Here is a 15,993-nt window from a genome sequence, read left to right as displayed (position 1 = left end):
ATGTCTTCTTTCCAGAAGCGTATTCTTTCAATTTCCTGCTCTGCCAGGCAAGTTCAAAAGTTCATGATCTCACAGTTGGACGTGTGAACAGAGTGTAGCTTGTGCCCACCAAGACCTGACCTACAGACCTTGTTTCAGTGCCAAAAGCTTCTGTGTCTATACACACGGGAAACTTAACTAGGCCAATTAGCTAGAATGCACAACTAGTTTTGCTTCAACAAGAATCAATCAGAATCTCTATTATCAGAGGGAAGGCTTTGTGTGTGTGTGAATATATTTGCTTAAGTGGAAAGATGAGGTTTTAAATTGTGTGCGCATGAAGGTAATACATGTTACGTATATCTTTCTTTACCAATTGAATGGTTTGGATTAGGAATATTTATGTTTTGAAACAAGTATTGTCATATAGACCCCCAAAGTTATTCAAACAAATGCACTCTCACACACACATATGTGCAGTAAGGTTACCTTACACACATGAAACGTGTTTGATATACGAATGGCCTGCGGCTCGCTCTCCAGGACAGCAGAACAAAGGCCCGCTGACCGTCTTTTAGCCGGTTTGACGTGACACAAAGCTCAGTTAAACTGACAGAGTTCCTGCTCCGTCAAACTGGGCCTTTTAAACAGGGCTGAGTTTGGATCAAAGACAAGGACAGAACTGACTGCTTCCACTTTGCACAGTTTGATCGGCTGCTCTTTCCAGAGAGAAACACACTTAGTCTCTTCAGAGGGAAACAGAAAAGCACATTTCAACATTTTGCAAAGTATTCATAAGCACGTTCCAGCCCAACAAATGAAAGAGACCTTGTTAATTTGTTATATTTTCACCTGGGGGTCATTCACGCTGGTGAGGTTATCAGATCGCTGTGATGCCGCTTTGAAAAAAAAAATCTGCTAAACACAACATAAATTGTATAGAAATGTACATATAGACTGCAACCCATTTTAATCACCACAGAAACTTAATGGACACACAATGTCCTTAATAAAGCATTTGTTCATGCTTTAAAACATATTGCTTCTTTAATCATTTGCTGCTTTCCTGGTTTTTACCATTTACACAACATGTGCTGGCTGTCTGTACAACTGAACAAGGTCTCTCTGCAATAAGTACAAACTAAAATGTAGCCTTACCAAGGCCTTGTGATGTTAGCCATTTAAAATACAAGGATAACTGCAAACTGGCCCTGAACTGTACAGTTTAACTTCTAGGGATTTATGTGTGGAGATGTATGTCATGTCCATGTATGAATTCATATATGTAGTATGGGTGTGTGAGTGTGTGCTCATGTCTTTATTAAATACTGACCTTTGCTGCCCTATATAACGCAGACATTGCCTACATAAGACACAAACCACAAGTACCCGACACACTGCTTAACCCCCTGCCTGGGACCTTGACAGCTTCTCCACAGGAGGCTGACCCTCAAGGTCCTGGAAAATGCTTTGTTCATACCAAACACACACATGCACACACACAAACACGGTGCATTAATAGAGACTTACATTCTGGCCACACATGCATATACAATGTATACGTTAAAGGACCATATAGCTTTTAAACAGGCATGAGGAATTAGCAGAGAGGCCCATGTGACCGCCCCCCATGGACAAAAACACTGTTGAGCCCCCTGAAGTTACAGCTACTGCTCCGTCCTCCTGACCAGCTCTAGATGTATCTTTCCGACACACACGCATGCAATAACAGATATATGTAAAGAGTTTCTACTTTTATCAAACAATGATTTCCTAATCTCACTGATCACAGTTTCTGAAATATCAAGATTTGCTGAATTTCTCAGCTTTACATTTTTACCAATTGCATATTTTTTGGACAATTATTTTAAACACAAGAAGACCTGTGAACACTTCACCTTGTGTTTTATAATTATTCAAAGGCAGATAGATTAACTGTAAATAGTTGAAACCATTCAACAACAAACACAGACTAAGCATGGGATGTGTTTCATGTATTCATATATTCTTGTTTCACAGCTCAGCAAATGCTTTAAACAAATCTTTCCCGTGTCTAGAAACAGCATTCCCTTGATGGAAAACATTGCCGTTGTCGCCTTGTGCCGAGACTGGTTATGAAGGGGTTCCATCATATCTCCATTACCATCTGCTTTTAAAACACTCTGCCTTTTACAATCAGCAGATGCTCTGGAAATTACCTCCTCTTTCCCTCCACTGCCACATCAACCACATCCCTTGTCTGCCAGATCTGCAGTTCAATAACACTGAGGATGTTGGGGGATTTCAATTGTTCTTAAAAGTTCTGATGGAACTTGAACATGTTATCTTCCTGGAAAGAAGACAGGGCCATGCAATCTGATTCGCTGTTATAGATTTCCCTGTTAAGATAAAAGTCTGTATAAGCCCTTTGTAAAACCCTAGTTTTAAACTTGATAAACTTCCAGGGTGATAGTTATCAGGGTCTATTGCTGTTTTTTGTTATCTTATGAATGCGTCAACACTGTCCCTTAAGGCTGTATTGTGCTGTGACTGCTGTCTAGACAAGGCAAAACATGACATGTTGGTAGGACATGTAGTAACATTACATGAGCTGTTGGCAAAAGTGTGCTTTCATTACAATGAAATAATACACTTTTATTACGAGTGTGCCTGGGAATAAAATAATAAAAACGCTGGCAGAGTTCTCTCTGTTGAGCAACAACAAGGGCGAGTTAATCATACTTTTCTGAATTAGGCTGGGTAGAGTTTAAATCATGGGCTGTTTTCCTCTTATTTAAGATGCCAATGAGGAGCTGAATTTCACTTCACAGCCCACTTGTATTGCCCTAGGACAGTCATTAGTGTAAAAATTAATGGTTGATGTATCATCTCGTAATGCGAACAAGCTTAATCCATTAAATGAAATACTTGGTAATTTTTACAAGCTAGACAAGCATGGGAGAACCAGAGGAGGAAAGATAAAAACTTATAGTGGAAGTTGTAAAAAAATCAACGAAGAGCAAATGTGTGATCTCATCCCGCATTGCCATATAGTTTTAACTTATCCAGAAAAAAAGACTAAAAAGTCTGGTTTTGATTAAATCAGAATCATGTAATATGAAACTATCGTGGAGCAAACAAAACTGAAATCTAGGAAAGATCCTGGAAACATGAGTCAAGCAAGGGAGGGAGGAAGACAGTGCTAACCAATGGACAGTTTACATCGGGAAGATTCCCAGCTGCACTTGCTGACCTCCTTATAGGCAGCCATACAGTGTACAGTTCAATCACTACATTTTAGAGGCAGCTTGCCAGCAGTCCATGTACTTATACATTTACCAAATGGAGTTATTTTTCATAAAAATAAATAATCTTCATTCTAATCTTCAATAATGTCAAACCAACTTACATTACATTTTTACTGTAATAAAACTTTTAGACACAAATGTAAACATGTTTTTGTAAATTAATCTCTTATGAATCCCTTCTCAAAAGGCAACACATATTTAGTCTCAGCTTCAGTCTAGATTGGATTCTAGATCAATGCGCAAATCAATAGTAAATCAGACGTTTTCAGTAGCTTGATGACAAGACATTTGAAAGGTGAAAAGGGATTTGAAGGTTTGTAAGCCGTAGAGTTGACTTACTTTAAAAGTGCCATTGGCCAAAGAAGGAGGAGACCTATGTGGTTTTCACATGACAACAGTGATGTATTGAGAGGCACAACTATAGCTACAATCTGTCAGTAAAGCAATTACGTCCCACAGATAAACACATGACAGTTACCATTTGGCTTTCCATGTCTCCCTTTAAATGCTACATACCTTACTCAGCTTCAATCTGCTGCAATCACAGAGCCTGACACACTCACACACTCACACACACACACACACACACACACACACACACACACACACACACACACACACACACACACACACATACACACACACACACACAGCCACACAGCCACACACACACACAGTAACACATTCAGTACAGCAGTATACATTCAGTGGTTTGTGAACTGTGAAAGGGGCGAGGGTTTTATGAAAGTGGTGGCATTATAACACCCAGACACAGCTCCATAGCAACCTATACCTTGAAGGTCAGTGCGTGTTTGCCTGTGTGCATTTAGTGTATGGATATATATACGGGGGTGTCAGCGTGGGTCAGTTTGTGCATGTGTGTGTTACCGGCTGTGATGCTGGACTTAATGATCAGTACAACGGTGCAGGCTTACTGAGATGAAACAAACAGGACACATAAACGTTTGTTTGTCCTCTTTTCATCCTTGATCTTCACCCACATATTCACCCTTTAATGTCCCTACCATTTCTTGCAGCTTTCAAACCTTCATACTTGCCTTTCGTCTTTACCCTCCTCCTACATTGGATCTCTCTTGCTTCTCCCACATGGTTTTTGCCCTTTTTGCCAGTTTTCTTACTCATTTCACTCCTCCATCCATCATTTGATCTTTTGTCTTTAGAGACAGAGTGTGTATGTTTGTGAGTGTGTGTGTGGGAGGGGGGGGGTAGTTACATACAGTATAGCAACAACACAGGAAAAGTGCACTGACAAGTGGACCACAGGAGGCGGATAAAGTGAAAAGAAGGTAGGGGAGAGAGGAATATGCGTAATAGTCTTTTATACCACAGATATGACTCAAGTCCTGAACATGCTGTCTTTTTTTAGCCTAATGGAAAGTGGGTTACTGAATGTGAATAAACAAAAAAGGTTTCATTTTATAAACCTCTTTATCGAGCCGCTGTGCTCGTTGTCCAGTTAAAAGTGTTAATTAAATTCTGGAATTGGATTTAAATTTGGAGAGTACGAGTTTTTGGACTTGCATTGTTTCCTGACTACAGTGATCGTCTTGGTGTGTGAGAGAAATCCAGCCTCATAACGTTCTATTTAAGGTCTACAGCAGGGACATTACTGTATGTATTGCACCTACGCTTTGTATTGTGAGTACAATGCACTTCTAAATACAGTAGTATGAGAAAAAGGAATGGAAAAAGCTGCATATTTTTCTTCCATTCAATTCTTCCAATCCAGTGACTGCTAAAAAACGTAATCTCTATTCATGATCACATCATTATGCCACCATACTGTAGTTTTATTCTGTTGTAACACATGGATGTTACCTAACTTATCAAAGTGAGTTAGTTGTGTCACTTATACTTATCGAAGCAATAATTGCTGCCGACTCGTGGCAACCTTTTTCAGTCCATGTGAGGTGTTTGTGATTATCTGACTTCCTAGAACATATTCTCCACTAGCTAGCTACAGAGCTGAGTGCAGTTAACAAGAGGGAACAACACACCAAGGTCATTTTCTCTCTCCCTCACATTGGGAAGACATGTTACACGACTCACAATGTTTCATTGCTGCTGTTCTGTTTCAGCTGCCAAATGCCCTGTCACTATAAAACAATGACTTATGATTAATGGCAAACACGTCTCCCATTCAATGATGTATAGCTATTAATTGACACTAACTGCCCATGTGTGACCGTGCATAAACTCACGTGGGTGTACGGGCATGCACACACCCACTGTGGTCCTGGTAAACATGTCAAAGCGTACAGTATTTACTAAGGGATTGAAGTGGGTTTGGGGCAGCAATGATTCAGGAGAATGGCCCCAGGGTCTGACAGGATGTTGTGGGTTGTGTCATTTTTCCCTCACTCCCTTGGTGACGAGCAGAGACATAAAGAAATCCTTTTACACACAGGGAGATATACAGAGACCCACATACACACCCAGCCATTCACTCACATATATAGCCTACACACATCAGTGTTTTACACCCATAAAAATGGTTGTTTGGCAGAGCAGTGAGTAGATGAGCTCAGAGGAAGTATCTGTCCTTTTTTTTTCTTCCTCTTCTCTGTTTTGGACTTGAGCTGCAGCATGCTAATGCAGACTACATCAAACACTCACTGGAGCCGGCATATCGCTGTATCACTCAGCACCAAGAGCAGAACAAGAACTTGTCTGTCACTGCTCTTAATTCATTGTCTCCCTGGGGCAAAATGAGCGCTGACAGACATAAATGGCAGAAATGAATATCGTAAGATCACAGTCAAGGGTGGCGGTGAGAGAAAGTGGGGTGAGAAGAGTGAGGGAGGAGAGGGGGGGGGGGGGCGAGGGAAGGAGAGATGTTGAAGATGGACAGAAACAGAGGGGAGAAGTGTAGGAGAAATGGTCTAGATGGGAGGTCGAATGAATGCATGTGAGAAAGAGAGATGAAGGAATGCATGGGTACGTCCCTGTGTCCCTCACTGCTGACAGTCAGTATATTATACTGGGCTGACCACCTGCTCTGAGCCTGCACTGCACCCTCCATAAAGCTACAGCAGATGGACACAGTAAAATGCACCATGACCAGCAGCTAAGCATTCATACGAGTGTTAATGTGCGTGTGTGTTCCTCCAGCAGATATCCCGTCAAATATATATTCAAATATGCCGTATAATATCTCAGCCCTCCAACATGTCCAGGAGGAAATTCCAGTAATATGTGATACTCTATAGGTCTGATGTCTCCGTGTCTTCCTACATCCCCTCCCTGTGCTGTAAGCCTATCAGCCAGTTAGCCAGCCAGGAATGCTGCTGTCAACTCGTATAACAAGCAACGCTCTCACATGTTCTTCCTCTGACTTCACTGCTCTCTGCTTAGCCGTGTCTCTACCTCAATACTAGTATTTTGAGGGTTGCATTTCTTCTTGTCACAGTATCATGTTCTTCAACCATATCAAAGTAGAGCAAAAATATTTTAGATTTTAGTGGATAAAAGCAGCTTTTTCATTCCTATTGGCACTACTACTATTGTGCATTTTAGGAAATTCAGTTAGGAAATTGAGGTTGTGAAGTTATTATCACACATAGACTGCAAACAATATAGGTGACCTCCTCATTCTTTGTTTTACGACCCATATGTTATCCTTTAAATCCACCTCTCCCCTTCTGTGACATTGAATCTTTTTTTGAGAGGTTTTGTATTCTAGTTACAGCCAAAGTTGATGCCGCCTGGTTGTGTGATTGTTAGACTGGTAGAGAAATGGTCTGTTGTGCATTATGAGCTGGAATAGGAGTCTCCCGGGGGTTGGCATTGTCATTTCTTGCTATTCTCTCGAACAAAATTAGAAAAAAATGCTTTCCATCTCCAGATCCAAAAGAAAAGAAAATTGCTGCTGAGATGGTGGTCTGCTGAGAAATTTAATTTTACAGTCAAGATGATTGGAGTGGAAATATTGGATGCAGTTATCTGTTCCTCACCCCTCTCTTGGCTCTTTCATTACACTTCTTTGCCATCAGTGATAACAAGGTGAATACCTCTCTGGATAGAAGGCCAAGTCCGTTTCTGGCTGCTGTTAACAATCAATCGCAGAAGTGTCTCCTTTCCCTCTGCCTCCCTCTGTCTTTCAATTATTTCTCTCTGCTCGCCATTCTCTTTCATCCGCTGACACACAACCAATCATCTGTAATTAGACAACTGCACAAACTAAATCGAGAAGTGTTTGCGATGTGCGTTTGTGTCATAAGTGTTGAAAGGTTCTGAAAAGGCCTTTACATGCGAGTTGAGGTTCAGTCAGAGTTCATCTTCTCTTGGCTAAACATATTTTCCCTCCGGACCAAAATCAACAAATGATCTTTCATTTGAGGAACATGCACACACAGACGCACACATGCACACACACGTAAACATTCACACTCAACAGGATATCACTATTTTGCCTTTTAAGGTCCCAGTGCATTTGCAGTTTGTAGGTGACTGTGATTTGATTTATCAGGCAAAGGAACATTGCCGGAGGATATTGAATTGAAAATATATCAGATGTATGAATTTCAACAGGGAAGGGTGAAATAATGTAAATAGATCTGATTTGGGGTCAAGAGCGGTACTGGGCCAAGCAAAAAACTCAGGCAAGTGAAAATAGGTAAGAGAAGTTGAGTGGATCTTTTATACTCAGGTAGAGGAGGCTTTGACTTTGTAATGCAAGCAGCTGTCAGCAGTGTGGGAGCGCTATGTTCTTGATGTTCCTGTCAAAGTAGTTTGTTAAGGCTTGGCTTTTTTGCTTTATAACTCACCATCTTTATAGTATTTTGTCACCGTGTATTCATCAATTATCCTTCCTTATAGTCAAAATGTGGTCAGTTAGACATTTTTTGGTGTAACAACAATGACAACATCTCACAATGTGCCCTGAGGTTAAGCCTTGAGAAGATGTTATACTGTGTAACAATTTATTTCTCAACAACATAGGAGACCAAAGACAAGCATTTTTTTTAAATGAGGATGTTTAAGAGTATCTTCTCCCATAATAAACAAGAACAATTATTTCATACATAATCTTTATAAACTTAATGTGTGTGGGATCACTCTCTGATTCTCCTGGGTGACACTTTTGAGCTATAATACTGCACTGCTCACTTCAGAGCTGTGCGATACTATGGCAGCACACTGTAAGGCACTTTCTATTGAATCTCACTTATTCAACTGGCTAGATGACTCCGATTGCTCCCTGCCTTAGCTTTCCCCTGAGCTCTTGCTCACCTCCTTTTCTCTGTCTTTCTCTTTTACTCAGGTTAGCTATCTCTCCCTGTCCTTCTTGCTTTCTATCTGCAGTCACCGGTGCACAGCTCAAAGAGGTGGCTGATGGGAGTTCATTGGGTACAGTGTGTGTGTGTGTGCGCAGAGCCAGTGCGTGAAAGTGTGTTTGTCTCTCCGTGAGTGTGTGTGTGGCAACACAGCGATGTCACTGGGCTGTGTAATTGAAATGGAAATGAGCCAATCAGCGACTGCAGTGGTGTGCCACCTTACCCAGCATTCACTTCACTGTTGCAGCTCTCACAAACTCTCTGTTTGTGACTCTGTGTTTGCTTGGTCTCTGTGTACTGTGTGTGTGTGTGTGTGTGTGTGTGTGTGTGTGTGTGTGTGTGTGTGTGTGTGTGTGTGTGTGTGTGTGTGTGTGTGTGTGTGTGTGTGTGTGTGTGTGTGTGTGTGTGTGTGTGTGTGTGTGTGTGTGTGTGTGTGTGTGTGGTGTGTGTGTGTGTGTGTGTGTGTGTGTGTGTGTGTGTGTGTGTGTTTGTGCTGACAATACTTGGACCTTCAGTTTCAGCCCCTGAGGGCCTGAGGAGGTGGTGTGAAAATGTAATCAGTTGGTAATAAAGATTATGTGGCACTCTCTCACTCACACAAACATATGCAGCCACCCTCGGTGTCCAGCTGATTTCTCTGGCTTTGTGTTGTGACCACAGCTCCCTAGGACAGCTGTGGCATAACAAAGGCATGCAATTATCTCCATTTGACAATTAGCCTACCATCCAACTTTGCTCCTTAATTACCTATTTTACTGCTGGAAGCCTCCGCTGCCACTCTCAGCTGCAACTCTTTACTCACAAGAATGTAAAAGAGTGTTGCTCTCATGATGTTGCTATTAGTATGTCGTAAAAGAGGGAGTGATTGTGGTGGTTGGGTGGAGTGCGTACATGTGTATGGCATTGAGAGGAGGAGCGAAGGCAACTCAGCGTTAACTCCATCTGGACAATTTCTTATGTGATCTGTAGCAGCTTTTAGCTTTCGTCCTAGGAACATTCATAGAAACAAACATGTGAGCCATTTTTGTAAGCACTTTTGAGTGTGCCACCATAAAATATTCTTTTGTTTTCTTATAACATATCATAATTAAAACACCTAAAAAAGGGATCCTGCTTTAACGTCAACTTTGATTGGCCTGTTGTGATGGTTGAACAATACTGCCCCCTTTAAATGAACACAGGGCATCTGTATCAAAGCTCAACTGCCAGAAATGAAAGTTTAATATTTATTTAACATTTCATGACATAATAATGAAAAATATAGTTTTGATAATAAATATTATTTTGAAGCAAACAATATATCGCTGACACAAACGAACAATATATACTAATAAAGGACTGGCTAATCTAAAGCCAGTTGAGTAGCACTTGAAATGTTTTGGCTATATGAAACCTGATGTACTTATATGATTCTGTTTTCTTCTAGTTTGTATCTTCCTGGTCGAATGCACTATTGTAAGTCGCTTTGGATAAAAGCGTCAGCTAAATGCAATGTAATGTAACAAAACAGCAAATATTGATGCAACTTTAATTTACATGTGTCCTTTGTGCCCACTGGATTAGTTGATCCTGCAGTCTCTTTGCAATTACTCTCTTCTATTGACTGCAGTGTTACTGAACTGTCTCTTCTGCTAAAATGTCACTCTTTAAGATTTTCACAGAGTACAGCCTTGATTTACATTCCATTGGTGAAACCTCTTGGTACTCCTGTGTCCTTTACAGAGGCTGATATATGTTTGAACAACACATGTCCATTCCCAGTGAGGAAAGGCTTCCTCTTCCTCCCAAACAGTGGGGAATGTTTATAGAACAGCAGCAGCCGATTAAAGCTGCCATCGCTATAAACAACACACCAGCCGCATCTAAAACTCCCACATTAGTCCCTTGATAACCTGGTTTTATAAGGACAACAAACACAGCTTTTTACAAAATACAGGACGTTTTCAGGAGGACTTCTTGGTGATAATCCGGCACTGAAAGGATGTGGAGAAAAGTGTACATCTTGAACTGCAAACACGTTTATGTCATACACACAATTAAAGTCAATCTTTTTTTAATGATAAATGCCTCTTTGAACAACTCCTGCAGATACTTGGATCCACTGGGAACCTGGCAATACTATCTGCATTATTCAGTTCTGTTGCCTCTTTTTGTATTCCCTCACCTTCTTTTGGAACCAGGTCCCTTTCTCTCTCTCTCCCTCCCTGTCTGTTTCTCACCCTCACGCTCTTTCTCACTCGGTGCCATTAGCAGCTTTTGGCTGTCTCACTGCTGTTCATGTGCCAATGTGCCAGGGAGCTCACTGAGCTGATAACACAGACCTAATGTATGTACGTGGGTGTGTGTATGTGTGCATGTGGAAGTGTGTGCTAGTTGTGTGTGTGTTGCCTGTGTGTGTGTGAGACAGTGAGTGTGTCACATGTTACAAATGCCTGTCCTGTCCCTTTTATGTGCTCACTCACCCAAACATCCTCTGCTTCATTTGCAGTCAGGGCCACGAGCCACTATTCTGACTGCTGAGGCAGGGAGAGAAGGGCAGCTGAAACATTACACACACACACACACACACACACACACACACACACACACACACACACACACACACACACACACACACACACACACACACACACACACACACACACACACACACACACACACACACACACACACACACACACACACACACACACACACACACACACACACACACACACACACTGCGTGAGCGGATGGGAGGATGTGACCATTAAGTCAGTGACATTTTAAAGCAGGGAGATGCATGGCTCTTCCTGGACCTCCACAGACATGTTTTAAATGAGATGTTACAGATGAGCTGCTCCCTGCCTTGCTTGTAAACACTCTCACACTGGTATTTACCCTACACGGGTAAACACAGAAAGGCTACATTTCATGCTAGCTTATGGTCACATACACAAACATGCACATAAATAAATACACAAGAGCAGAACGGGCAGACACACATGATCACATAAATGAGAAATGGCTTTGATTCCATTTCTCGCATGATTGTTACATTAATCATCCCAAATAACAGAAAAAAATAAGTGACAAGTGAAGGCGCCTAAAAGCAGATTCTGCACAAATTGCTATTTGATCTTCCAAACAAGTGGTCTGGTTTGCATTGTGATCATAATTATGTGGGTATAGATGTACTGCAGATGCAAGTAAAGGCAGTGTTTTTAGTTTACATAAAGCGATTTAGAAAATGAATTCTATAGAACCAGAAGTCAAACATCACATTGAGCTAACTAAACTAGCTATAGTTTTAAATGGAGAAAGCAAATAAATATACTATAGGCTGCTATACAATTTGTACAGCTTACTACACCCACCATACTGTCATTGTCAGAAAGAAAAACAACTTTTCCAGGAAAAACAATGTAGGAAACCTCAGGAAGATGGAGAAATAATAGATGAGGGATCTTTTTTCCAGAATGTACAGTCATACAATACATGCCGTGTGTAACAAATAGACCAACATTGTAAAATTACAGTATGGTGAATTAGGATGACAAAATGAAAGATAAAAACTGTCAAATAACTTCCTGGTGCCACCAAACAGATTTGACCTAAGACCCATAACCTCCTCCCCACCATAGAGATGTGGAAAAAAGGACAACACAATCACACAAAGAATGGATGGCAAGAGAAAGAGGTCACACTTCTGCGTGTGTACTGCTTTAGTTAATCCTGAGGCCCGAGAGTCCTCAGGATACAATTATTTTAGCCTGTTATATGCTCTGCCCCTTGTGTGGAGCTTTAAGAGCCCTTCTTATAGACATCAGTGGCACTTTTCAATTAAAAGTTTGGTCAAAACTCTTGTCAGGTTGTGCTCTTACAGCACTTAAGACTGAGTCTCAATTATGAACCACACCATCTAGCCTCTGGGTGAAGCAGTGGCACCAGCTGTGTGTGTGTGTACTTTTTCAACTTTGTGAGTCACATCATCACCTTTTGGGGCACTTCAAGTGTGTGTGTGCTAAATTAAGGACATCTTTAGCAAGCTTACAGGTGTTTAGTGCTTTTCTGTCAGGCCCCCTGTGACCCCATGGTTAGGGTCATACCATCCCAAACCCCACGAGAAACCTTTTTGTTAAACAGAGAGAAGTGTGTGTGTGTGTGTGTGTGTGTGTGTGTGTGTGTGTGTGTGTGTGTGTGTGTGTGTGTGTGTGTGTGTGTGTGTGTGTGTGTGTGTGTGTGTGTGTGTGTGTGTGTGTGTGTGTGTGTGTGTGTGTGTGTGTGTGCTGTGTGTGTGTGTGTGTGTGTGTGTGTGTGTGTGTGTGTGTGTGTGTGTGTGTGTGTAGATGCAACTTGTCACAGTGTGTGGCCTTCTGATGAATCTGCCTGTACGTATTGAAGCCCTCTGACCCTGTGTGGCCCGTTCTAGATCATTGCAGTTGTAAAGATGCCTCACCGCACAGCCCTCAGGGACAGCCAGGCTCTGTATTTTTCCTCTCCTGACATTTACTGTCTGGGCCATCCTGTATCTCCGTGATCATTCTGGCTTGCTGTCTGTTTAGTTTTTTGTGGAAAAAGTACTAAAGAAAAAGTGTCTTTTTCTTTCAAGAGACGTTAAACTATTTTCTTGAAAGCATGTTTTTTCAGACATGGATGCGTTGGGAACACAGATATGTGCATGTGTGAGTAAATATATGTTGCAATGACTGATTTATAGATAAACCAACCCACACAAATGTATTGGAGCCAGAAGATGAGAGAGCTGAGGCTTGTAAATGTCCACACAGCATTGAAAGAATGCAGAGAGATCACACCTGCATTCTCTGCATATGTTCTGAATTTAAACAGCCTTTTATCTGTGATTATTGAAGCAATGTTGATGCATCAATACACAGACGTATTAGGATTATAAGATTTGTCTTAATAACAATAGATATAAAAATGAACCTTTTCCTCCTTTTTAACCATCAGGTTCCATCGTGGAGACTACCACATCGACGTATGCATAAATGACTACCTGGATGTGTACTGCCCTCACTATGAAGACTCGGTGCCTGAAGAGCGGACAGAGCGCTACATCCTCTACATGGTTAACTACGATGGCTACAGCACATGCGACCAAACCGCCAAGGGCTACAAACGCTGGGAGTGCAACAGGCCGCACTCCCCCAACGGGCCGCTCAAGTTCTCAGAGAAGTTCCAGCTCTTCACTCCGTTCTCCTTGGGCTTTGAGTTCAGACCGGGCAGAGAATACTACTACATATGTGAGTCTCCATCATGATGGCTTTTTGAATAGAATACTGTTTACACTGAGGGGTAACAAAGGGTAAACAACTAAATGTTTATTTAGGCTTTTCCTTTAATTCTCACCCTTCTGAGTACATTTAGGCCCCGGCTCCACGAGGACGGAAACTGGTTGAATCCGCATATTTCTCATGCGTATAGCCCTCTAAGCTCCACGACGCCGTAAGGGAAACGTAGAAAACAGACCCCGCAAACGACAACGGGTCCAAAGGTGGATAGATCTGGGAACTGAGCGCTCTGGGGGGTCCAACGGGGCCGTGGAGTCGCCTATACGGTCATTCGTTTTCATAGCCCCGCCTCTCCCCCGCGGGGTTGCTATCGTGCTCCAGTCGCTACTGACCATGCTACAGTTCTTTGTGCAACATCTACAGGAGCTCCTCCTTGAATTCAGATTATTTATCTTTATCTCGATATGGACATAAACGCGAGTGAAGTCTAATCTGACAGGACGGAGACACGCAGCTCCTGCCGCTGTGATGCAGCGGGAGCAAAACACACACTTCAAGTCAGATCATCACCCTTAGCTATTTTAATTACCTCTCAAACTACCTAAACTAGTTATAAATATGTTCATTTTTACTGTCGGGTCACTCATTACAGGATCAGCTGCTGCATGAGACAGACACTGACGCTGTCAGAAGAGAGGAAAAAGAGATGTATTTGATGATTATATATCATTATATCGTCGTTATTAATTTGTTTTAAAGCTCAATAAATAACAATGAAGACCTTTGACCGGCACTTTTATAATTTTTTCCGGAAGATTTAAACTTTAACACACGCTGACCGGCGAAAAACTCTGCCCGGTTCTGTCGGCCCCCACCGCGGAGAATACACAGAAGTGCAGCCATGACAACCATTCTTCTTCGCTGCTTTTGTGGAGGAAGTTACAGCGCCACGTACAGGTTCGGCATATGTACTGCAGCTTTTCCAGCGTTTGGATGTAAACGGAGCCGTCTCGTGGAGCTTGACACAATCCGGTGTATATTGCGTGGGGACGGAAGGTTTTTTGCGGTTGCATTTGCGTTACTCCGATGCGTTTTGCCGTATTTGTCCTCGTGGAGCCGGGGCCTAACAATAGTATCATTGTCTGCAGTGATAATCTCAATGTTATTTTCATATTAGATGTTTAATTATGTTGTGCATGTTTCCAAAAGCTACACAAATCCCGACATGCATTAAAAGAAAAATATGAACCTAAAAAACTTAAATTGACATGAATTACAAACTCAGATGACCCCTTTCTGACCTTATGTTTTTCCTTTAATACAACAAAGCCTGAGAGATATAGTTACACGCTTTCCCTAACCCATGTTTTCACAACTTCACCACAGAGCTTTGAGAGTGGCATTACAGTGATCCTAGTAGGTGCTTTCATGCTGTGCTTTTATCCAAGCTTTTCACTCTGCTCTCATCGCTCATGGAGAACTCTTCCCTAAAATGGCAATGGAATTCACGGGGGAGTTAAATTGAGACAGTTTGAAAGTTATACCTCACTTCCCCTGCTACACAATACTGTATCCCACAATAAATACTGCCGTCCTCTCTGCATTATGTTATGCTCTTATTCAACTTGCGTTAGATATTAAGTTGTCTGCTTCTAGGCATAGAAACTGAGCCTAACGGAGTTCATCTGAAGTTGAAGCCCCTGGGAAATTAGGTTTTATCAAAGCAAGGTGATAGAGTGGAATGGAGTTGAGTTGTCCTCCCCTCACAGGCTATACGGAGGAGTTACTGTCACTAGGTGCCGTTTCTGCCACTCGCTCAAAACACATTTGTCACAGGGACACGCTGATAATACAAAACAGGAAGCATGGTTATGTTCTCCTATCGGTGGCACGAGTGCAACATTATGCAGTGTAATGCATGTCTGCGTCTGTTGAAGGACTTTGTGGGCCAATGTATGAGAAAAACTATAAATTCCTTCTCAGAAGGGGTGTCAGTTTTGACAGTTAATGTCTTCCTGCTAAATGTTGCAGGTTGTGCTTCTTGTATGTGTTTATCTGTAAAGTTTGGCATGAGGTGTTAATGCATCTCTAGGTGGCTGTCAAAGTCTTTGTGTTTTCTCCTTCTCTCTGAGACAGCGTTGAAAGAGTCGAGAGCGTTGCTGAGCCGAGCTCTACACACTGATGTCTGTTTTTTAA

The 15,993-nt window shown here is 41.9% G+C and overlaps 1 protein-coding gene across 3 annotated transcripts in view; it reads left to right on the top strand.

Moving 5' to 3' along the window:
• efna5b (ephrin-A5b) overlaps nucleotides 1-15,993 on the top strand; it is an 85,989-nt gene that overhangs the window by 55,977 nt on the left and 14,019 nt on the right. For all 3 annotated transcript variants that reach the window (XM_034118071.1, XM_034118072.1, XM_034118070.1), the window contains one exon: nucleotides 13,517-13,809. In XM_034118071.1, the coding sequence (XP_033973962.1) occupies nucleotides 13,517-13,809 (293 nt within the window). The remainder of the gene's footprint in view (nucleotides 1-13,516; nucleotides 13,810-15,993) is intronic.

This window comes from Trematomus bernacchii, unplaced genomic scaffold (genome assembly GCF_902827165.1).
Source record: "Trematomus bernacchii unplaced genomic scaffold, fTreBer1.1, whole genome shotgun sequence".
Classification (NCBI taxonomy): Eukaryota; Metazoa; Chordata; class Actinopteri; order Perciformes; family Nototheniidae; genus Trematomus; species Trematomus bernacchii.
This window is presented reverse-complemented; position numbering and strand designations above follow the sequence as displayed.